The sequence below is a fragment of the Canis lupus genome, chromosome 25 (assembly GCF_011100685.1).
Source record: "Canis lupus familiaris isolate Mischka breed German Shepherd chromosome 25, alternate assembly UU_Cfam_GSD_1.0, whole genome shotgun sequence".
Lineage (NCBI taxonomy): Eukaryota > Metazoa > Chordata > Mammalia > Carnivora > Canidae > Canis > Canis lupus.
This window is the reverse complement of record NC_049246.1, coordinates 20494343-20518562: the sequence shown is the minus strand read 5'-3', so window position 1 is coordinate 20518562 and position 24220 is coordinate 20494343. Positions and strand designations below refer to the sequence as shown.

The 24220-nt window shown below is 34.6% G+C and overlaps 1 protein-coding gene across 11 annotated transcripts in view; it reads left to right on the top strand.

Moving 5' to 3' along the window:
* The window catches only part of NEK1 (NIMA related kinase 1), a 229388-nt gene that overhangs the window by 105539 nt on the left and 99629 nt on the right, over positions 1 to 24220 (top strand). For 9 of the 11 annotated variants that reach the window (XM_038573569.1, XM_038573571.1, XM_038573575.1 and 6 more), the window contains 4 exons: positions 18371 to 18454; positions 18879 to 18962; positions 19791 to 19868; positions 20436 to 20531. In XM_038573569.1, the coding sequence (XP_038429497.1) occupies positions 18371 to 18454; positions 18879 to 18962; positions 19791 to 19868; positions 20436 to 20531 (342 nt within the window). The remainder of the gene's footprint in view (positions 1 to 18370; positions 18455 to 18878; positions 18963 to 19790; positions 19869 to 20435; positions 20532 to 24220) is intronic. The other 2 variants (XM_038573581.1, XM_038573572.1) reach the window with 1 other exon arrangement.

Sequence of the window (24220 nt, the reverse complement as noted above, 5' to 3'; positions counted from 1 at the left end):
GCCAAGCTGTCAGTCCTGTCTTCAGTAGCCGCTCCCATTGTCCACAGTGGAAATTTTCTTCCATAATTTTGTCCATTATCTCTCATTATTTCACAGAGAAAATTGGGCTTATGACTCCACATTGCCTCGCATTTTCTGCCCCTAAAATTATATATTTATAATTGTACCAAATATTTGTTTTCTCTAGAGTCTTAGAGAAGGATAGAACTTCCTCTGTTCAAGTAATCTCTCCCATTCCATCATATTTGATAATTAAAATATTACTAATTGTTAACATCTCATATATTGGGTACTTACTATATGTTAGGTGTCATTTAAGTTCTTATTTCTAATCTCATAATCTCATAATCTCATTTCTATATTAACAGTTTGGTAGATTCTGTTACATTCCCATTTTATAGCCTACTGAGGTGTAAAGAAATTAGCTCATGCTTTACAGCTACTAAATGATAGAACAAGTATTTAAGTTTCTAATCTGGGGGTGCCTGGGTAGCTCAGTCAGACGGGTGTCTGCCTTTGTCTCAGGTTGTGAACTTGGGGTCCTGGGATTGAGCTCTGCATTGGGCTCCCTGCTCCGTTGGGAGTCTGCTTCTCCCTCTGCCCCACCCCTACTTGTGTGCATGCTCGCTCTCTCTCTTTCTCTCTCTCTCTCAAATAAATGAATAAAATCTTTAAAAACAATGAATTTCGATAGTCTGACTTTAGAGCCCACACTTTCATCTGTTTACTTAAGGGCCTTCCTTATTCCATTAGTTATTTCAGACTGTCTTTTTCTGAACTTCTTTACTGGTACCCTCCCTAGCCTTCAGATATATTTGTGTTCCTGACATTCCTATGTAGGCATCATCTTGTCTTCCTCCTCTTCATAGCCAGGCACTTCAAATAAATGAAGAGACCTGCTGTCTCTTATTGCTACTATTCAATTTTCCATTCACGTGCACAGCTTATTATGACATAATCATATTGAAACTTGACCATTCTTTGATGTTTGGTTTCTTGAGTACTTTAGCATTTCGTCCTTGCCTTCTATGGCACCATATTCTTTTTGTTTATCCTTTACTTCTGATTACTATTTCTAAATATCTTCTACAGGATTCTTCTTCTCAGTCTTTAAGTGAGTCTTTATTCTCTGGGGTTCTCTCCTTGGTTATTTTCTCACTATAAATAATATCCTGGGAGTGCGCACATGTTTTTCAGTCAGGGACCAATGACTTCAATTATCTGTATCAGTTATTCAGACTTTTCTCCTAACTTCTGTCTAGCTGCCCTCTGGTCATCATTTCCTAGGTGTTGCATTGGCACCTCATTTTTAAAAATTTCTTTTGTTTTTAAAATTATCATACAGTTAGATTAACTATATTTTTCTTTTCCAGTTCTTTGAATTTTAACACATGTATAAATTCATGTAATCACCACCACCATCAGGTTACAGAATAATTTTGTCACCGCCCCCCCCCCCAAATTTTCTTGTGTTATCTCTTAATATAGTCACACTTTCCCTACTACCCTGGCAACCACTGACTATTCTCTGTTACTTCAGTTTGTCTTTTTAAGAATGTCTTATCTTTAATGTATGTGTATACGTACATATAATAGTATCTAACTTTTGCAGTTGGCTTCCTTCATTTATTTTAATTATGTTCAACCAAGTTGTTGCATATATTAATTAGTAGCTTTACCTTTTTTTTTAATTGGTGAGTAGTATTCTATTATATGGATGTGCTACAGTTTGTCCATTCGCCTATTGAGGGTCATTTGGGTTTTTTCCAGGCTTTTGTAATTATGAGTAGTGCTGCTTTGATCAGTCATTCACAAGTTTTTGTATAAGTTTTTATTTCTCTAGAGTAAATATCCAGGAGTGGGTTTGCTGAATCATATGGTAAATGTATATTTGACTTGATTTTAAAATACGTCAAACCATTTTCTAAAATACTTGTAAAGGGGATCCCTGGGTGGCTTAGCGGTTTAGCCCCTGCCTTTGGCCCAGGGCGTGATCCTGGAGTCCCAGGATCAAGTCCCATGTTGGGCTCCCTGCATGGAGCCTGCTTCTCCCTCTGCCTGTGTCTCTGCCTCTCTCTCACACGTCTCTGTGTTTCTCATGAATAAATAAATAAAATCTTTAAAAATAAGTAAATAAAAATAAAATACTTGTACAATCCTGCATTCTTATCAGCAGTATATAAAAGTTCCACTTGTTCTGCATCCTCATCAGCATTTGGTATTGTCAGTATTTTTTTTTTTAATTTTTATTTATTTATGATAGTCACAGAGAGAGAGAGAGAGAGAGAGGCAGAGACATAGGCAGAGGGAGAAGCAGGCTCCATGCACCGGGAGCCTGATGTGGGATTCGATCCCGGGTCTCCAGGATTGCGCCCTGGGCCAAAGGCAGGCACCAAACCGCTGCGCCACCCAGGGATCCCATGTCAGTATTTTTTATTTGAGACATCTAGTTCATGTATAGGGGTATCTTATTGTGGTTTAATTTGCATTTCTTTAAATGAGTGTGACATTGAATAACTTTTCATGAGCTTATTTGTCATCTTTAAAACCTCTTTAGGGAAGAAGTCCATTTTGTGTTGTTTTCTTATGTAGCTTTGAGAGTTCTTTATTTTCTGGGTACAAGCCTTTTATTGGAAAAGTGATTTGCCATTATTTTCTCCTAGTTTGTAGGTTAGTTTATCATTCTCTGAATACTTTTGCAGAGCAGAGGTACTAGCTTTGATGAAGTCTTAAGTTGTCATTTTTTTGTTTGTTTATGGATATTTTGGTGTCCTGTCTGAGAACTCTTTGCCTATCTGACAGTAACAAAAATGTTCTTTTATTTTTTTTTTAAAAGTTTTATAGTTTTACTTTTTACCTTTAAGTCTGTGATCTATGAAAAAAATGTTTTTATTAGGGTAAGATACACATAATGTAAAATTTACTGTCTAAACGATTTTTGTCAAAATGTTACCTGTTTTTATTCCTTGTATTTTCTATTGTAGAATAGCAAATTACCATTACTTAGTAGCTTTAGCATTTATTATCTCAGAGTTTCTGTGGGTTAAAAGTCTGGGCACAGCTTAGCTAGGTCTTCCACTTAAGGGTCTCATTTGATTGCAATCAAAGTCGACTGGGCTACATTCTTATTTGGAGGCTCAGTTGAGGAAGGATTCGCTTCCAAGATCATTCATGTTGGTAAGACAGTTCATTTCCTTCTGGCTCAGTGAATGAGGGCCCCAGCTATTTGCTGGCTGTTGGCTGGAGTTCTCCCTCAGTTCTTAGAGACCTTCCAAAATTCTTTGCCATATGGACTTCTCTAGCATATCTACTTACTTCATTGAGCAAGTACAGTCTATGGAATGATCTATAATGTAACAGTTACAGGAGTGACATCCTATTACCTTTGCCATATTTTTTTAAATATTTTTTATTTATTTATGATAGTCACACAGAGAGAGAGAGAGAAGCAGAGACATAGGCAGAGGGAGAAGCAGGCTCCATGCACCGGGAGCCCGACGTGTGATTCGATCTCCGGTCTCCAGGATCACGCCCCGGGCCAAAGGCAGGCGCCAAACCGCTGCGCCACCCAGGGATCCCGACCTTTGCCATATTTTATTGATTGGAAGCAAATCACAGATTTCCTCCCTCAGAGGGAGGGGATTACATAAGGATGTCAAAAGAAACTAGAATGATATTAATATCAAAGAAAATAGATGTTATAGCAAAAATAATTAACAAGAATCTCGCACACACATTCTAAGTAGCTTCCATAAGCCTTGCCTCCTGAGGTTGAGATCCTTTTGTATGTTTGCATGGTGTGTCTAGTTCCATTCTTTTAATTTGCCTGTAATGATAGAGGTGGTGAATTTTTTGTACTGACTATAGTTGGTTTGTGGGAGTTTTCAGAATCCATTCTGACAATTCCTGTTCTTAATTGTGTGTTTAATGTAATTGAACTATATTATTACCTCTAGTGGATTTAATGTAATTATTGATATGTTTAGATTTTTGCATAGCATTTTATTATTTTTATGTTTGTACCCTCTATTTTTGGTTTTTTTTAATTTCTTGCTGACTTTCGGTTATTTTGAACACTTTTTATTAATTACTCAGTTTCAACTAATCTCTTCTGCTCTGACTATATCTTTCATATATCTTTTTAGTGGTTGCTAGGGTTTTTTTTTTTTTTTAGGGGTTTAAAAATATACTTTACTTTTCACAATAAACATCATTTTACTACTTCAATTGGAATGTAGAAATCTTTTTACCATGTAGGTCCCTTTATCTTCTCCCCTCTTATTATGCTACAATTGTCTTATATATTACATTTATGTACATTTATTTAAATCCCTACCAACCAATGTTGTAATAATTACTTGCAACTTTAAATGTCTTTCAGAACTCAGGAGGACAGGAATACTTTGTTACATTTACACAAACATTTACTGTTTCTCTTGCTGTTCTTTCATTCCTAATGTTTCAGGTTTTCTTAAATCATTTTTATCTGTAGAAATTCGTTTAGCAGTTCTATTTAGATCATTCCTGCTAGCTATAAATCCTCTTATTTCTGATGTAGCATTTTGTGTGGACAGTTCCTTTCTTTTAACAGTGAAAACATGTTCACTTCTTTCTGTCCTCCATAGTTTTTAATGGGAAATCCTCACCGACTCAAATTATTCTCCTATAAGTAATGTCTTACTTTTCTCTGGAAGCTTTAAGATTTTCTTTTTGCTTGTCTTTAGTTTAAGCAGTGTGAGTTGTCTCTGGCATGGATTTCTTTAGGTTTATTCTGTGGGTAGTTTGCTCAATTTCTTGAACTTGTAGACTTATGCCTAATGCCATTTTGAACCATTATGTCTTCAGATATTTTTTAGCACTGCATCCTTTCTCTTCTTCTCCAGGCATCTGATGACATGAATGTTAGATCTTTGTTTTCGTTCCATGGGTTTGTGGAGCTCTGTTCAATTTTTTTAGTTTCTTTTCTGTTGCTCAGATTGGATGATTTCTATTCTGATTTCAGGTTTTCTTACTCTTGCCCCTTTCATTGTCATTCTGCTTGTTTGACCCATCAAGTAAGTATCTTTTATTTTGGCAGTTGTATGTTTCATTTCCTATGTTTCCATGTGGTTTTCTTTATATCTTTTTTTCCATTTGCTAGTACTTCCTATTTAACCTTTATTCACCACTGTTCATGATACTTTTCGAGCACTCTTAGAGTTTCTTTAAAATTTTTGTCATATGAGCACTGGGTGTTATATGTAATATAACGTATGAATCGCTAAATTCTCCTGAAACCAATATTACACTATGTTAAGTAACTGGAATTTAAATAAAAACTTGAAACAAAACAAAGCAATAAAATAACATGCACACATATGTGCCTGGAAATAAATCCAAGAGGCATGTGGGCATCTACTCCCACATCTGTGTGATGTTTAATCACATGGCTTTTGCTGTTTTATTTATTCCATCTTGACATATAATAATGTATTTTTCTGTAAAAAATAAAAATTTTGTCTTATATTTTTATCAAAATTTTGGTTTATTTACAAGTCTATATTAATTTGAAAGTAATTAATTTAGGGAGGATTGTAATTTTTCTGATAGAATTATATAATGAATATAGTATGTACTTTATCAAATCCAAGATAAAATTGTAAGACATATTATTATTTACATATAACTGAAAGAGAAAAGTGTTGCCAATTTAACTGATATAACACTTATTACTTAACTTTTAAATTTTATACTTGCTGAAATAACTTTTATATTTTTTGAAATAACTTTTATATTTAATTCTATCATTCTTGTAAATCCATAAAAAGGAAAATATGAATGAAATAAATTGAAGAGGTATTCATTCTTAAATCTATTTTATATTTATAATCTGACTTCCTTTTTTTAACTTTTCCTTTTTTGACATTTCTTTTTTAAATTAGGGTCATTGATGTTCATGTTCTCTCAAATAATACTATCTTATGTGACACCAAGTATGTTGAGATTTCAACATTTCTTAAAGGGTAATCCAGTTTTGCCTCTTAGATTTTCTCTCAAGGAGTCAACACCAGTCTGCAAGTTTTATTGCTAGCATTTTCTTGCTCTTATTAAATGGAGGTTTTCCTAGCTGAAAGTTTTCAATGGAAGGTTTTCAACAAACTAGTGAGGGTCATGTTTCCTTTTGAGCAAGCCTGTAAGTGATCTTTTACATCAAAACTTTAAGGGGATACAGTTGTCCAGTTATCACAAGAAAGAAAAACTAACAAAATTTAGACATCACACTCAGCTGTAACATTTATGTTATAACTGATTTCTAGCCAACACTTGATGAGATTATTACAGAGTATAAGATGCCTTTGACTATAAAATGTACCCCATTTCAGAGATGTTAAAATGTTAAAAAATATTCATATTAGAATTGATGAAAGATGATACACACTTCACTTCATGATTTTTCATGTTTTAACTTTTATAATTATAACATAAAAGAGAACCATTTATTCATAAATGGCAGTTTTCTAAATATCATTTCTTAAGTCTTTAGTAACCAAATATTTTGAGGAATCAATATTATAATTCTTTGCAGTTTTCTTTTATTCACTTAAAAATTAAATCTAATCCTGTCATATTTATAGATGATTTTCATCTGATTTGAACAATTTTATAATATCACTGTCATCATCTTTATGAAATCCTTCATCTTTGGCAAGATTTGTAATTTCCTTTGTCATTCATCTTGTGTAACATCCAGCAATCAGGGAAAGCTTGGTCAAGAGACCTTTATGTGATGAATGCAAACAGAACCTGGTGTTAAGTGGGGATGGAGTAATATATGGGATCCAATTTTATAGTGGTCATTTATGCATATATTGGGGCTGTGACTCTTTTTGCTTCTCAATTCAATGTTATAACTACTGAAATTTTTGTATAACTGTACCTAAAGCATAGTACAATAATGAATATTTATAACTCTGAATCTTCAAGAAAAACATTAACATCAGTGATGTAAGGCAGCTTTACTGATAAATATTAATAGTCATCATTTGTATAGTTTGAAAACATATACATTTACCTTGTGGTTTATCCTTATCATTCATAAAATCTCCATTTTGCTTATGAAGAGAAGCAGTTTTAAAGAGATTGTAACAGATGCAGGTCTCAAACCTAATATGTGTTTTCCAGTAGTTTTAGAAATCACATTATAAATAAACAAATCTGAACAGTTAAGATTAAGTTCTGAGTCTTAAAAATTAATCCTTTGGAATTGGGAAACTGCTAGAAGTTATTTGCTCAGTATGTTTTATTAAGTGCTTTGGAAAATCATATTGAATTATAACATCATTTCTGTGGCAAAATGAAATTGAAGTCCCTATTTACGAGTAAGCACTTGGAACATAAATAATTTTAAGGTTGAATTGAAATTTAAGGAAACTGGATTTCAAAATAATTTTACATTCTTGTATATGAATTCAAAATATTTCTTGTTTGGGTCATTGAAATTTTCAAGGGTTAGGGAAACTAACAAGGAAGAACTTCAGCCAGATGGTTTACTTTCCTCTAAACCATGTGAGTAAAAAGTAAAGTAACTGAGAGTCTCATCCTTACAATAATTCTTTGGGATGGGAATTATTATTCCAAAGTTACAGATTTTGAAACCAGCTCAGAGTCTTTAGTAGTCTGTATGCAGAGTCAGGATGTAAGCCCAGTGTGTTTCACTTTGGAGACTGTGCTTTTAGCTATTTTACTATGCTCTTTGTTCCTTTTTAAATCTCATATTAGTATTTAATTTAGGTAAAACTTGTAGCATGATAATTCTGTAGAGCAGGGGTAGGCACACTTCTGTAAAAGGGCAAGTAGTAAATATTTCAGGCTTTGCAGTCCATATTGTGTCCTACAAAACAAATGGGTGTGGCTGTGTTCTAGAAAAACTGTATTTACAAAAACTGGGAGCAAGTTAGATGTGACCTCAGTATTATAGTTTGCTGATTCTTGTTAAAAAGTATCATAATAGCAAGTTAGTTTTTCAGTACTAAGTATATTTTTTAAATGTCCTCATTTCTTTTTTTTTTTTAATTTATTTATTCATGAGAGAGAGAGAGAGAGAGAGGAGTAGAGACACAGGCAGAGGGAGAAGCAGGCTCCATGCAGGAAGCCCAATGCGGAACTCGATCCCGGGACTCCAGGATCATGCCCCGGGCTGAAGGCAGACGCTGAGCCACCCAGGCATCCCAAATTTTCTCATTTCTTTTAAAAAAAAAATAATCTTTCTCAAATTTAAGGTTTGATACAAAGAGAAGAATATATGTGTGAATTATGAAGCAAAATAATATACTCAGGAGGTAGAGCACTAATAAGTTCAAACTGTATATTGTAAATGTTTTTCTATAAAGGGCCAGATAATAAATATTTTAATCTTTATTAGCTATAAGTTCTCTGTCATAACTACAGACTGCATTATAGCACAAACGTAGCCATAGACACTTTGTAAATGAATGAATATTGCTAAGTTCCAATAAAACTTTATTTATGAACACTGAAATTTGAATTTCTTGTGGTCATGAAATATTCTCTTCATTTTTTTTCTCTACCATTTAAAAATTTGAAAAGTTGGGGCACCTAGGTGGCTCAGCCAGTTAAGTGTCTTTGGCTCAGGTCATGATCTTAGGGTCCTTGGATCAGGCCCCACATCGGGCTCCCTGCTCAGCGGGGAGCTTGCTTCTCCCTCTCTCTTTGCCTGCTGCTCCCCCTGCTTGTGCTTGCTCTGTCTCTCTCTGTCAAATGAATAAATAAAATATTTTCTTAAAATGTGAAAAACCATTCTTAGCTTATGGGCCATACAAAAATAGGTGGTAAGCTGGATTTAGCCTGTGAACCATAGTTTGCAAACCCCTGTCCTAACCTTTTTTTCTGCCTTCTCCCAGAGGTGATCCTTACCCCAAATTTTGGATTTATCATTACTGTGGGTTTTTTAAAATACTTTTTTCCCCTTATATATATGTACCTACACAATGTAGTATTCTGTTTTAATTTTAAAAGTTACACTCTATATAGACTGGGAGTCGTTTTTTTTCATTCCACATTTTTCTAAAATTAATTCATGTAGTTGAGTATAGTTGTATAATATTCTATTGTATGCATATACCACAATTATTAATTCTCCTGACATTAGGTATTTTTTTGGTTTGGTTTGAGTTCTGCTTTGAACAGTCTTGTACATGTTTCTGGGTACACATGTGCAAGAATTTTTCTTGGTTATCAATTTTCTTCTGTTGAGTAACTTGTGAATTATTTCCCTTGAGAAATGTTACTTTTTATTAACTCATCTTATACCATTATATATTTACTTATACTAATGGAAAAATGCCTTAAATTGTGCATTTAAATGTTAAACATTTCATTCATTCTTTCATTCATTTACTTAATATTACACAAACGTTTATTGACTATGGTATTTTAGGTTTTGTGCCAGCAAGAGAATGTAAGATGAGCAATGAAGTAAATAGTTAAACCAACAAATAATAACAGCAGCTGTTTACTGAAAACTTACTATGCCAGGCATTATGTTAGGTATTTTATATATGTTATTTCTGTATTAGTCTTCTAGGGATGCTGTAACAAAATACCACAAACCAGTAGTTTAAACAATAAAAAATTTATTATCTCACAGTTCTAGAGAGTGAAAGTCCCAGATCAGCACGGGTGGGTTCCTTCTGAGGGCTGTGAGGTAGAATCATCCATGCCTCTTCCCTATCTCCTGGTGGTTGGCTTGCAATCACCAGCAATCCTTAACATTAGAATCATCACTCTGATGTCTGCCTTCATTTCACATGGTGTTCTCCCTGTATGTGAGTCTGCTCCAAATTTCCCTTTTTTATAAGGATATCAGTTGTACTCTATTAGAATCCACTCTAATAATATCGTTTTAACTTGATAAAGATTCTATTTCCAAATAAGTTCAAATTCGTGGGTATTAGGGATTAGGACTTCAACATATGGGTGTTGAAAGAATACAGTTTAACCCATCAACAATCTCTTATAGACTTTACAGTAGTCCCATGTAACTCTGTCGAACCTTAATGATACTGGTGCTCTCTCTCATAGAGTAATACTGCATTACAAAAACCATAGCTACTAAAAAGTGACTTAAGCACAGTTCCAGAACAAGATGGCATAAACCCTCTTCTGTGCTCCTCCCTTTTGAATATGATTAAATACTTTGGAAACTAGTTAACATACAACTATAGTAGGATTCTATAAGCTGGAAGGAAGATGAACTAACAAGAGACCTTAGGACTTAAGGAATAACAATGTGGAGTTTCTTTTTATCTCTCATATACGTGGGCTGGTTGTTGACCATGCCTACAGTGTAGATACACCATAGACAAAAAGCAAAAACAAAAACCAAACACCTGCTCTCACTTGTCAAATTACTAGGAAAGTGGAATCTCGGGATCTGCTAGAGCAGAAGCCTCAGGCTCCCCACCTCATTCCACAACTAAAACATGGGCAGATAACTTGGAGGGCAGTTTGACCCATCAGTGACAGCAAAGCCTTGAACAATCTCAGTTCCATTTAACAACTAGGGCAGGTGATGCCATCTATCCATAGCAGTAGTGCCAGTCACAAGGCCCTTGTATCCCTCCACCAAGCAAAATAAGAAGACCCAGGCCAAGTGTCATATGCCTCCCTCTCTCTGGAGATCTTCTAATAACAGCAAGTGGCTCAGGAGGCACATTCATCCTCATAAGATAGACCCGGAGGGGCTGAGCAAGAGAACCATCAGCAGAACAGTGAAGCAGATTAGAATAGAGTATTACAAGGGTTCAGAAAGCAAACTGTTATCAGAACTGAAGCCCACAAAAGTAGGCCAGAACCTAACTGCTAATCCTAAATGGAGCTACTGCCTGCTAAAATTGAAAGTAAGGGTGCCTGGGGGGCTCAGTGGTTGAGTATCTGCTTCTGGCTCAGGGCGTGATCCTGGGGTCTTGGGATCAAGTCTCACATGAGTCTCCCCATAGGGAGCTTGCTTTTCCCCTTTGTCTCTTTCTCTGTGTCTCGAATGAATGAATGAATGAATGAATGAATGAATGAATAAAATCTTTTAAAAAATAAAATTGAAGGTATTAAGAGTTTTCTAATATAATAACTAAAATATTCAGTATATAATAAAATATCTCTTGTCATACCAAGAACCAGGAAAACCACAACCTGATTGAGTAAGGCCGCTGAGCTGCCACTGTTATCAAGGTGAATTACATACTGGAATTGTCTGAAGATTTTAGAGTTGCTTCAAACAAATACTTCAGCGAGCAATTAAAACTCTTTTGAGTGAATAAAAGAAAAATATCAAGAAATAGAAGTTATAAAAATTAACCAAATGGAAATTATATAATTGGAAAATATAACTAAAAAACTTTTTAAAGATTTTTATTATTCATGAGAGACAAAGACAGGGACATAGGCAGAGGGAAAAGCAGGCTCCCTACAAGGAGCCTGATGCAGGACTCAATCCCAGGACCCCAGGATCACGACCTGAGCCACAGGCAGATGCTCAACCACTGAGCCATCCAGGTGCCCCTATAATAACCAAAATTTAAAATTCACTGGATAGGTAGAGTGGAGACGACAGAAGAAAGAATTATTGAATTTGAAGAAAATCAGCTTAATTTACTCTGTCTGAGCAACAGAGAGAAAAAAGACTGAAAAAAGATTTTTCAGTCTTAATCTGTGGAACAACAAGAAGAAATTTAACATTTCTATCATTGGAGCCCAAAGGACCAAGAAAGAGTGAGGGACTGAGAAAACTATTTGAAGAAATTATTGCTGAAAATGTTCTACATTTGGCAAGGGACCTAAACCTACAAATGTAAGAAGCTGAGCAAACCCCCTACTCAGATAAAAAATATCTTCAACAAACAATATTATTAAATTTCTGAAAGTAAAAGTCAAATTTTAAATATTGAGAGAGAAATGACATATTACCTATAAAGCAGCACCAATTTGAATGATATCAGATCCCTCATATGAAACCATGAAGTACAGAAGGAAATTATAGTGTTTTTCAAGTGCTAAAGGAAAAGAACTGTCCATTCTGAGTCCTTTATTTGATAAAATTGTCCTACAAGAATAAAGAGGAAATAAAGACATTTCTCAAACAAAGTGAATTTTTAAAAATCTGTTCCTAACAGAGCAAATAAAATTGCTAGAGGCAGAGACATTATATGATAACAAAAGGATCAGTCCAATAAGAAGTTATTGCAATCCTAAATGGGTATAAACCGAATAATGAAGTTTCAAAATATATAAAGCAGAAACTAACAGCTGAAAGCATAAATAAAAACCACAAGTATAGTTGGGGACTTCAACACCCCACTTCTCAGTGATTGATAGAACTGCTAGACAGAAATTAGCTATGATATAGAATGGCTAAGCATCATCACAAGCTATCAAGTTTTAATTTACACTTGTAGAGCATTCTACCAAACAATAGCACAATATACTTTTTTTTCCCAATGGAAATGAATCTACATGCAATGAGGCATTCACTAAGATAGACTATATGTTGGATCATAAACCTTAAGGAATTCAAAAAATTAGAGTTCTACAGTGTAATCTTTGAACATCATAGAACCAAACTAGAAATCTATAATAGTAAGATGACAAAATGTATAATTGAAATTTAAAACATTAAAACTAATATGAGGTCAAATAGGAAATCTAAAAGGAAACTTAAAAATTCATAGAACCCAATGAAAATAGACACACAACAAATTGGCACTCTAAGTTCCTACATCAAAATACTGGAAAGAAACAAAACAAAATGGACTGAAAGCAAACAGAATGAAGGAAATCAATAAAAGCAGAAATCAATGAAATTGAAAATGGGGACTATTGAGAAATAATCTAATCCAAACATGACCAAGTGGGATATAGTCTGGATATGCAAATCCTGTTTCAATATTAGAAAATCATTGTAATCTATATCAGTATGTTAAAAGAAGAAAATCATATATCAATTGAGAAATCTTTTGACAAAGTGCGTGACAAAAACTGTCAGTAAACTAGAAATAGAGGGGAACATCCTCAACTTCATAATAGGCATAAAAACCTTAAATCTAACTTCATATAGATAGAAGACTAAATGGTCTTCCTCTACAACTGGGAAAAACAAAAGGACATTTGCTCTCCCCACTTGAATTACATACAACATTGTTTGCTGGAAGTTTTAGTTACTGCAATAAGGCAAGAAAGAGAAATAAAAGGCATACAGAGTTGAAAAGAAGGAAGGAAGAAAATGATTTCTATTTCCAGTTGATATGATTATTTGCTTAGAAAATCCCAAGGACTCTACAAAAACTCTCCTAGAACTAAGATGAGTTCTTTAGTTAACAGGATACAAGATTCAATACATAAAAATCAACTGAATTTTTATATATTGACAATGAACAAGTGTATAAAAATATACCATTTACAATTGCTTCCCAAAAATGAAAAAATTTAATAAAACATGCATGATGGGGACTCCTGAGTGCCTCAGTTGATTAAGAATCTGTCTTCAGCTCAGGTCATGATCCCAGGGTCCTGTGATCAAGTACCACGTCATTGGGCTCTTTGCTCAGTGGGGAGTCTGCTTCTCCCTCTCCCTCTGCCTGCCATTCCCCCTGCTTGTGCACTCTTTCTCTCTGTCAAATAAATAAGTAAAATCTTTAAAGAATACATGAAGCATTTATGCAATTAAAATGACAAAATGTTGATGAAATCAAAGAAGACCTAAATACTTGAAGAATATACCATGTTCATGAATTGGAAGACTCAATGTAGTAAAAATAGCAAGTTATCCTAAACTGATCTATGTGTAATGCAATTCTGAATAAAGTCTTAGGAACATTTTTTATAGATATAAACAAACTTATCCTAAAATACATATGAAAGAGAAGTGTCTTAAAATAGCCAAAACAGTTTTAAAGAATTAGGTGGGAAGAATGACTCTTCATTATATTAAGACTTACTTACAGCTATAGTAATCAAAACAGTATAGTACTAGCAGAGGGATAGACAGATACATTAATAGAACAGTATGGAAAAACTACAAATAGATCTGTACATATATACCCCACTGATTCTTGAAAAAGAAGCAATTCATGGAACAGGGATTGCCTTTTCAGTGCTGGAGAAATTAGATTTCAAGCCACAGGCGAAAAATAGGAACCTTGACCTAAACCTCACACCTTACAAAATAATTAAAAGATCATGCACTCTAGGGGAAAACATAAAACTAAAACTATTAGAAGGGAAAATTTCAGACTTCAGACTAGACAAAGAGTTCTTAGACTTGGCATCAAAAGCAGTTTGTAAAAGGAAAACATTATAATTCTGACTTCATCAGAATTTAAACTTTTGTTCTACAAAAGACCCTGTTAAGAGGAAGAAAATATTTGTAAACCCCTTATTCCGCAAAGGACTTGTATCTAGAACATATAAAGAATCATCAAAACTCAATATTAAAAACACTGAGAATCTAGTTAGATAATGGGCAAAAGCCATGCTAAACATTTCATTGAAAAGATACGCAGATGGCAGATAAACTCATGGAAAGATTTTTCAACATCATTAGCTATGTGGGAAGAATTCCAGATTAAAACCACAGTGTATCACTACACACCTATCAGAGTGACTAAAATTAATAAGTGATAAAAACCAAATGCTGGTTATATGATATGGAGAAACTGGGTCATCCAATCCTGGTAAGAATGTAAAGTGATACAGCTATTCTGCAAAATAGTTGAAAATCCCCTTTAAAACTAAAAATAGACTTACTATACTAAGAACAGGTAATTCTACTTTTGGACATATGTCCAAGAGTAAAGAAAATATATTTTCATTCAGAAATTTGTACATGAATGTTCTTAGCAACTTTAATTCTTAATAGCCAAAAAGTTGGAACTATCCAAATGTCCTTCAGTGAGTGAATGAATGAACAAATTATGTTATATCCATAACATGGAATACTAATTAGCAGTAAAATGGAACAAACCATTAATTTATGCATCCAATACCTTGAATGGACTGCAAGGAATAATACCAAGTAAAAACAGTCCATCTCAAATGGTACTGTATGATTCCAATATGTAAATTTTGTGAATATATTGATGGAGAACATATTAGTAGTTGATAGGTGTGTGTTAGGTATGGGAATAGTGAATATGGCTGTGAAGTATATAGTAATGGTACAATTGAGTATCTTGATTATGGTTTTGGTTACATAAAGTTATATGTGTGACAACATTGCATGAATACACAGTATGTGCATGTATAAGTGCCGGAATCAGTTTCCGGCTTTGATAGTGTACTGTAATTATGCAAGATGATAAAAATTGGGAGAGGCTGGATGAAGGGGCCATGAAAACTCCCTACATATTTTACCTATCTGGGAATCTATAATATTTCAAAGTAAAATGTTAAAAAAAATTGCTTCAAAGTAGCTCAGATTTTTTTACTTAAAGTTCTCAAATATCATGAAAGATACAATCTGTAGTGATCTTCCACCCACCCACTCTTCTGCAATTGCAGATATTTCCATTCATCTTCTCAGAGTTCACTCATATCTTTGTCCAACCCTGCCTATTTCTTGTTTTCCTTCACCTTCCCACTCTCTGACTCCTATCTCAAAAGCTCAGGTAACTGATAAGCTTATGCCAAGATCCTTTTGAAGAAGGGAAGAAACTGAGTGGGCAGTAGCCTTTTGTCAGGCTCAAAGAAAAGACAGAGCACATTTATATAATAATACTTTTTGCTCTGACATATGCATGAAGTAGGTTGTATTATGCCCAAGCTTACAGCAATTTTAAGTAATTTTGCTGTAGGTCAGCAGTGGTTAGATGACATTGACAAATGTTTGAACTGACCGAATTTGAGTCTATCATAGTTCATGTTTTTAACCATCATAATATACTGAATGCCCACCATTATATACCGATGAGCACTGCTATAGATGATATGTATTAGAAATGGTACGGCATGTCACATGTCATTGACGAGGAGGTATGATCCTCCATTGGTGAAATGTTTGTTGCATTTTGGAAGATGAGTAGAGTTAAGAAAATGAGTGAATCATTGGATAGTTTATAAACCACAAGTAGTTATCATGGCTAAAATGATAGCCACTGGCAGAGATGAGAATAGGTATGGCTATGCAACAGACTAGAATGTGGATTATATTATGAAGCTAATGGGAACATTGAAAGATTTATGTGGTCTTTGATGTGAAAGAGGCTGTTAAAAATTTTACTCTGTATTACAGAGAATAGACTGGAGTATAGAATAGACTGAGAGATATAATGATAAATTAGGAAACTCTTGGAAATCCAGAAGTCAAGAGAATGTGAGCTAAGGCAGAAACTAAAGGGATAGTTAGAGAGTTAGCGGGAGGTGGATTGGTAATTTGACAGTCATTTGGCAGAATAGAGAAAGAGGCAAAGATAACTCCCAGCTTGCTGACTTGGGTGGCTGATTGTGATCAGTAACTGACGTAGGAATAAGATCATGTAGTAAAAAGAATGATGAAGTCAGGTTTATAAATTGAAGTAGCTTTGCTACATAAAAAATGGAGTTGTCCAGATGTCAGTTGAATACACGTAGATGTTCAAAAAGAAAGGGCTACAAGGTTGATTGAGATTTGGGAATTGGCAGCATATGTTAAAGCCTGGAATGAGAAGAGAAGGAGGACCAAAGAATGAATCTTTACAAAATATTGACATTAGTGATGAGCCAAGGAAAAGAAAAGCATGTGAAAAATAGTGAAGCTTGATTGGAAGAACCCAGGAGAGAGTGCTGTTATAAATATGAAAGAGAAGAGAGGTTTTTTTAATGTGTGAATTATAGAACATATTTGGTGGAATATTATGAATACTATATGGTCAATTAAGAATAATGTTTTTAAGAAAAAAACGTTTTTAAGGATATTAAATGTGAGAAGAAACTCAGAATATTAAAATTAATTAATATGCTGGTTAAAGTAAAACCAGAATAACTATAGTAAAATTCCAGTTTTATAAAGATAAAATCTGTATGTATTTATACATATAGGTGGAAGAGAATAACCTTCGACTTTTTGGGGTGTCAGGTGGTTCAGTTGTAAATCATTTAAAAGTTTTCTACAGTGAACATATGTTTTTATGAAAGAAAAAATATTTACATGGATTCAGTCAAGATAATTTCCAGTGGAAATGTTAATTGCAAGGTTTATTCAAAAGGGTCCATTTGAATTGTGAACTAAGAAGTCAGTGGTAACCTTAAACATTTTCAGTCTTAGTGGGATCAGAAACCAGATTGTGGTTAGAAAGTAAATAGGAAAAAAAAAAAACAAATAGGAAGAGGTCATGAATATAAAAAGTATGCTTTCAACACACTGATAAAAAGACATTAAGGTGCCTGGGTGGCTCAGGTCAGAGTCCCAGGCCTGGGGTGGAGTCCTTCATTGGGCTCCCTGCTCAGCAGGGAATCTGCTTTTCCCTCTGCCCTTCCCACCTGCTTGTGATCTCTTTCTCATGTTCTCTCTTCCTCTCTCAAATAATTTTTAAAAAAAAATCTTAAAAAGCATTAGCTAGAGAATTAGACACAGGATTTTTTAAAGAAAAGAATCTTACAGCATAGTTGTGTGCTGAAGGAAGAGAAGATGGGTAGTTTGACAATATGATACTTTTTTAAAGCATATTAATAATTTCTAATGACAGGGTAGCCCCGGTGCGCAGCGGTTTAGCGCTGCCTGCAGCCCAGGATGTGATCCTGGAGACCCGGGATCAAGTCCCACATCAGGCTTCCTGCATGGAGCTTGCTTCTCCCTCTGCCTGTGTTTCTCTTTCTCTCTCTCTGTGTCTCTCACAGAAAAAAAAAAAAAAAAAATCAAAAAAATAATTTCTAATGACAGAATTCCATGTTTATAATCAACTATGGTTAAAAATGATACACTTGTTATTGAAATTATCACTTGCAGTATAGTAATAGGACATGCTTGAATGTAGAGTTTGAGCTCAAATATTTAATATTGTTGTCTGTGTATTGCATATGTAAACAAATGTGTAGAAATGATTGGCCCTTTACAGAACAAAGCTTTTGATTTGGAATTTAGCTAACCTCAAAGCAGTTTTAGATGACTAATAAAAACATAGCTGGTCTCTGTTTTGAATAATTATGTATGGGGTTTAATTGCTTCCTTCTGTTCTCAATGTATTGGTTATATCGATATAGGAAAATTCTAGGGTCTATCTAAGTTTATCAGCTAGAAATGATCAGTATTTGCCAAACAAAATAAAGTGGCACCTGGATATTCCTAGGTAAGATGCTAATGTAGCCTTAGTCATTCTTTAAACTTAGTACATTAAATGATGAACAGGGAATCCTGCAAAACCTGGCAGCTATGTATGGAGGCAGGTCCAGCTCTTCAAGAGGAGGGAAGCCAAGAAACAAAGAGGAAGAGGTATGCTTCCCGCATGTTCGCTACCTCCGTCACATAGCCATTTTTGAGTTTATTGCCTTCCTTTCTTGCATGGTTTAAATTCTTAACAATTATTTAAGGATTTTGTAGGTCTAGAGGGACCTGTTAATATAATTTGACTGACATGCTGTGTCATAATTTTGCCCCATAACTGATATTCAGTATTCTGAGTTCAATTTCTTTTCTTTTGATAAAATTAAAAATTTATAATGTATTTCTTTTCAGAAATAAGTTGTTCTAAATTAAACACTTGAAAGCTAATATCACACTTTCCATTAACCAGATTTTGAAACTTTTATTTCTTGTATTCAGATTAACACTTTTCTTTAATTTAAAAATTAAGCAGTAAAAATGCTGATAATTTTTTTCTTTAAATTAAAATGTGTGTTTTTTTCTCTCCTTGTAGGTTTATCTGGCAAGACTGAGGCAAATAAGACTGCAGAATTTCAATGAACGCCAACAGATTAAAGCCAAACTTCGTGGTGAAAAGGCAGGTTGAAAAGTAATTTTTAAAAATATTTATTTATTGATTGATGAGAGACAGAGAGAGGCAGAGACATAGGCAGAGGGAGAAGCAGGCTCCCCATGGGGAGCCCAATGTGGGACTCGATTCCAGATCCTTGGATCACATCCTGAGCTGAGGGCAGACACTCAATTGCTGAGCCACCCAGGCATCCCGGAAAATAATTTTTAAAAAAGTAATTGAATGACATTATAATAGATTAAGATTAAAATTGCTGTGCTACTGGGGCACCTGAGTGGCTTCAAAAGCATCTGCCTTTAGCTCAGGTCATGATCTGGTGGTCCTGGGATAGAGCCCCACATCAGACTCCCCGCTCAGTAAGGAGTTTGTTTCTCCCTCTCCTTCTGCCCCTCCCCTCACTTGTACACTCACACACTCTCTCTCCCTCAAATAAATAAAACCTTTTTTTAAAAAAATAAAATAATACTATGCCACTAACAGAATCTGATGGAGTCAAAGTCAAAAATCAGAAAACTATACTTAGAAATAAAATAAATTTTATACATGGGATTTTAAATTGATAAGAGCATTTTTCCAGAGGAATTCTGAGAGAAAACTATAAGTAGTACACATAGCCATTTTGTATCCTTTTATTTTTGTTTTTTTTTTTCCCATTTATAGTCCATAAGAATTGGTAGTTGTGGATAGTTCACTTCTCACTGTGAGAGAAAATTAGCAGTGTTGAACAATTTACCATTTTATATTTTTAAGTGTAAGTTTATTCATATTATCTTCCACAGAGCTCTGCCCTGATTCACAGCTCTGTCCTAAGTGGTTTGTCTCCTTACTTTGTAGAAAGAAGCTGATTATTCTGAGGGACAAGAAGGAAGTGAGGAGGCTGACGTGCGGCGTAAAAAAGTTGAAACATTTAAGGTATAGACTAGAAAGATACAGGTTTTCTTTGAGAAAATGACAACCTAGGGTAGAAAATTGTGTCTTGCATAATTATTCTCTTGCCTAATTTTTCATTCCCCTTTCTTCCTCACTGGTTTCTGAAAAATAGTGTCTTCCTCTTTTCGTATCTTGTATTTATGGAGAGCAATTTGTTGAAATCATGACAGTTTGTAAAACTATTACACAAGTAACCTAAAAAGAAAAAAATGGTAACCTTAAAAATGAAAAATATAATTGTCCATTTCAGTGAAGACAAATTAAGTCTGTATATAATAACCATAGTTTTAAAATGTTTACATTTGTATTTCCATTAAAATGTGCCTGTATTTGTTTTTATTCAACAAATACTTATTGAGCAGCTGCTGTTGAGCCTTGGTTTTGGTGCTATGAATATAGAGTGAGCTTCTATTTTTACTCTAGAAATTTTCCCCCCATGCCCCCAAGTCCTCTTTTTGGGCTACTAAGTAAATCTCTTTATAGTCATAAAAAAAAAAATGTATACCCTTCTTTCTGGTAACTAATTTTGTTGATTGTTTTTATTTTCAGGCCCAAGCAAGTGCACGAGCTTCTGTACTAAAAGAACAATTAGAACGAAAGCGAAAGGAAGCATATGAGAGAGAAAAGAAAGTATGGGAAGAGCATGTAAGATTTAGCTCTTGATCCTGGTCATGTTAATAATATCCCTATGTCTCCTACTGGCTAGTATGTCACCATTATAATTATGTAATTCTTTTCTTTCCCATTTTTTATCCTCATTCTTTCTCCCTCTCCTATCCCCTGCCCCTCCTCTCCCTCTCTATCACCCTGTCTTTCGTATTTAAAAATGATCAATATGGAAGTTATTCTCCAGTTTGATTGGGAGTGAGAACCTAATTATTTATTTTAGTTTTTCTATTGCCAAGTACCTAATCAAAGTCCCAGCATCACTCAATGCCTGTGCTTTCCTTCTGCCACTGATTTATAAAGCTACCTTTATATATTAATATAAATACCTACACATATTAAATTATTTTACAAACTAGAGAATGAGTCTATAATATACATGCATCAAGCTCTCTTATACTCCATTATTCCGTCTGTTCAACCATTGCCTCATTGTATTAGTACTTATGAATTTTAAAATATATTTAAATTCTGATAGAGTTCTTTACTCATTTCCTTTTTACTCTTCTTTTTACAGTGTTTTCCTTAGTTAAAATCCTTTTTCTTTACCAGATACATTCCTGGGTAATTTTTGTCTTTTTTTTTTTTTTTTTTTTCCTTTTCCTTTTTTTAAATTCTGTTGAGGTGTGCCTGGGTGGCTCAGTCAGCTAAGCATTTCAGTCTGGATTTCAGCTCAGATCATGGTCTCAGGGTTTGGAGATGAAGCCCTGTATTGGGCTCCTCACTTAGCACAGAGTCTGCTTCTCTCTCTCTTTCCCTTTGTTCTTTCTCTCTTTCTCAAATAAATAAGTAAATCTTTAAAAAAAAATTCTGTTGGAATTTTTTTGGTATTACCTTAAACCAAATTAATAAACAAATTAATTTATCCAGGAGCATATTAAGTATTTACATTTACTTATTGGGTCTTTTATATCTCTTACACAGTTTTGATATTTTAAGCTCATACTTGTTATATCTCTTGTAAAGGTTACTTCTTGATGCTACCTAATTCTATTTGTTTGTTTTTATTAATATTTTATTTAAATTCAGTTTGCTAACATATAACAACCAGTGCTCATCCTATCACATGCCCTCCTTAATGCCTGTCACCCAGTTACCCCACCCACTTCCCCTTCTGCAGCCCTTTGTTTGTTTCCCAGAGTTAAGAGTTTCTCATGGTTTTTTTTCCTCTCTAATTTTTCCCCACTCAGTTTCCCTCCTTTCCCTTATGGCCCCTTTCACTACTTCTTATACTATACATATGAGTAAAACCATATGATAATTGTTCTTCTCCAATTGATTTATTTCACTCAGCATAATACCCTCCAGTTCCATCCACATCGAAATAAATGGTAGATATTCATCCTTTCTATGGCTGAGTAATATTCCATTGTGTATATATACCACATCTCCTTTATCCATTCATCTGTTGAAGGACATCATGGCTTCTTCCACAGTTTGGCTATTGTGGACATTGCTGCTGTGAACATTGGGGTGCAGGTGTCTTGTCATTTCACTACATCTGTATCTTTGGGGTAAATACCTAATAGTGCAATTGCTGGGTCATAGGGTAGCTCTATTTTTAACTTCTTGAGGAACCTCCACACTTTTCCAGAGTGGTTGCACTAGTTTACATTCCTACCAACAGTCCTGGAGGGTTCACCATTCTCACATCCTCGCCAACATTTGTTATGTCTTGTCTTGTTAATTTTAACCATTCTCACCAGTGTGAGGTGGTTTCTCATTGTGGTTTTGATTTGTATTTCCGTGATGACAAGTAATGTGAAGCATTTTATCATGTGTTTATTGGCCATGTGTAGGTCTTCTTCGGTGTAATGTCTTTCCATGTCTTCTGACTATTTTGTGACTGGATTGTTTGTTTCTTTGGTGTTTAGTTTGATAAGTTCTTTTAAGATCTTGGATACTAGCCCTTTATCTGATAAGTCATTTGCAAATATCTTCTCCCATTTTGTAGGTTGTCTTTTGGTTCTACTGTTTCCATTGCTGTGCAAAAGCTTTTTACCTTGATGAAGTCCCAGTAGTTCATTTTTGCTTTTGTTTCCCTTGCCTTCATAGATGTGTCTTGCAAGAAGTTGCTGTGGCCAACTTCAAGAGGGTTGTTGCCTGTGTTCTCCTCTAGGAATTTGATGAATTCTTATCTCACATTTAGATCTTGCAACCATTTTGAGTTTATCTTTGTGTATGGTGTTAAGAGAATGGTCAGTTTATTCTGCGTGTGGCTGTCAAGTTTTCCCATCACCATTTATTGAGGAGACTGTCTCTTTTCCCAGTGGATAATCTTTCCTGCTTTGTCAAAGATTAGTTGTCCATAGAGTTGAAGGTCCATTTCTGAGTTTTCTATTCTGTTACATTGATCCATGTGTCTGTTTTTGTGCCAGTACCATACTGTCTTGATGATCACAGCTTTGTAATACAGCTTTAAGTCAAGCATTGTGATGCCCCAGCTTTGGTTTTCTTTTTCAACATTCCCCTAGCTATTTGGGGTCTTCTCTGGTTCCATACAAATCTTAGGATTATTTGTTCCAACTCTCTGAAGAAAATCCATGGTGTTTTGATAGGGATTGCATTGAACATGTAAATTTTACATGTTTAGCATAGACATTTTAACAGTGTTTATTCTTTCTTCCAATCCATAACCATGGGGTGTTTTTCCATCTCTGCATCTTCCTCGATTTCTTTCATGAGTATTCTGTAGTGTTTTGTTTTAATTTTAAATTATTATTTACTTGCTTTTAGAGAGACAGAGAGAGAGGCAAAAACATAGGTAGAGGGAAAAGCAGGCCCCCTTCAATGTGCCTGATGTGGGACTTGATCCCTGGATCCCGGGATCATGCCCTGAGCTAATGAGACGCTCAAGCATTGAGCCACCCAGGTGCCCAGTATTCTGTAGTTTTTAAGAGTATGGATCCTTTACCTCTTTGGTTAGGTTTATTCCTAGGTATCTAATGGTTTTGGGTGCAATTGTAAATGGGATCAACTCTTTAATTTCTCTTTCTTCTGTCTCATTGTTAATATATAGAAATGCCTCTGATTTCTGTGCATTGATTTTGTATCTTCTCCATTGTTGAATTGCTGTATGAGTTCTAACAATTTTGGGATGTAATCTTTTGGGTTTTCTATATACAGTATCATGTCATCTGTGAACAGGGAGAGTTTGACTTCTTCCATTTTGGATGCCTTTTATTTCTTTATGTTGTCTGATTGCTGAGGCTCGGACTCTTAATACTACATTGAATAATAGTGCTGAGAGGACATCCCTGCCAAGTTCCTGACCTTAGGGGAAAGGCTCTCAGTTTTCCCCCTTTGAGAATGATATTCACTGTGGGTTTTTCATAGATGGCTTTTATATTTGGATATATCCCCTCTATCCCTATACTTTGAAGAGTTTTAATCAGGAGTGGATGCTGTATTTTGTCAAATCTTTTTCTGCATCTATTGAGAGGATCAGTATGGTTCTTGTCTTTTTTTAATTGATGTGATCTATCACATTGGTTATTTTATGAATGTTGAACCACCCTTGTATCCCAGGGATAAATCACACTTGGTCTGGTGAATAATCCTCTTAATGTATTGTTGGATCCTATTGGCTGGTATCTTGGTGAGAATTTTTGCATCTGTGTTCATCAGGGATATTGGTCTGTAATTCTCTTTTTTGATGAAATTTTTGT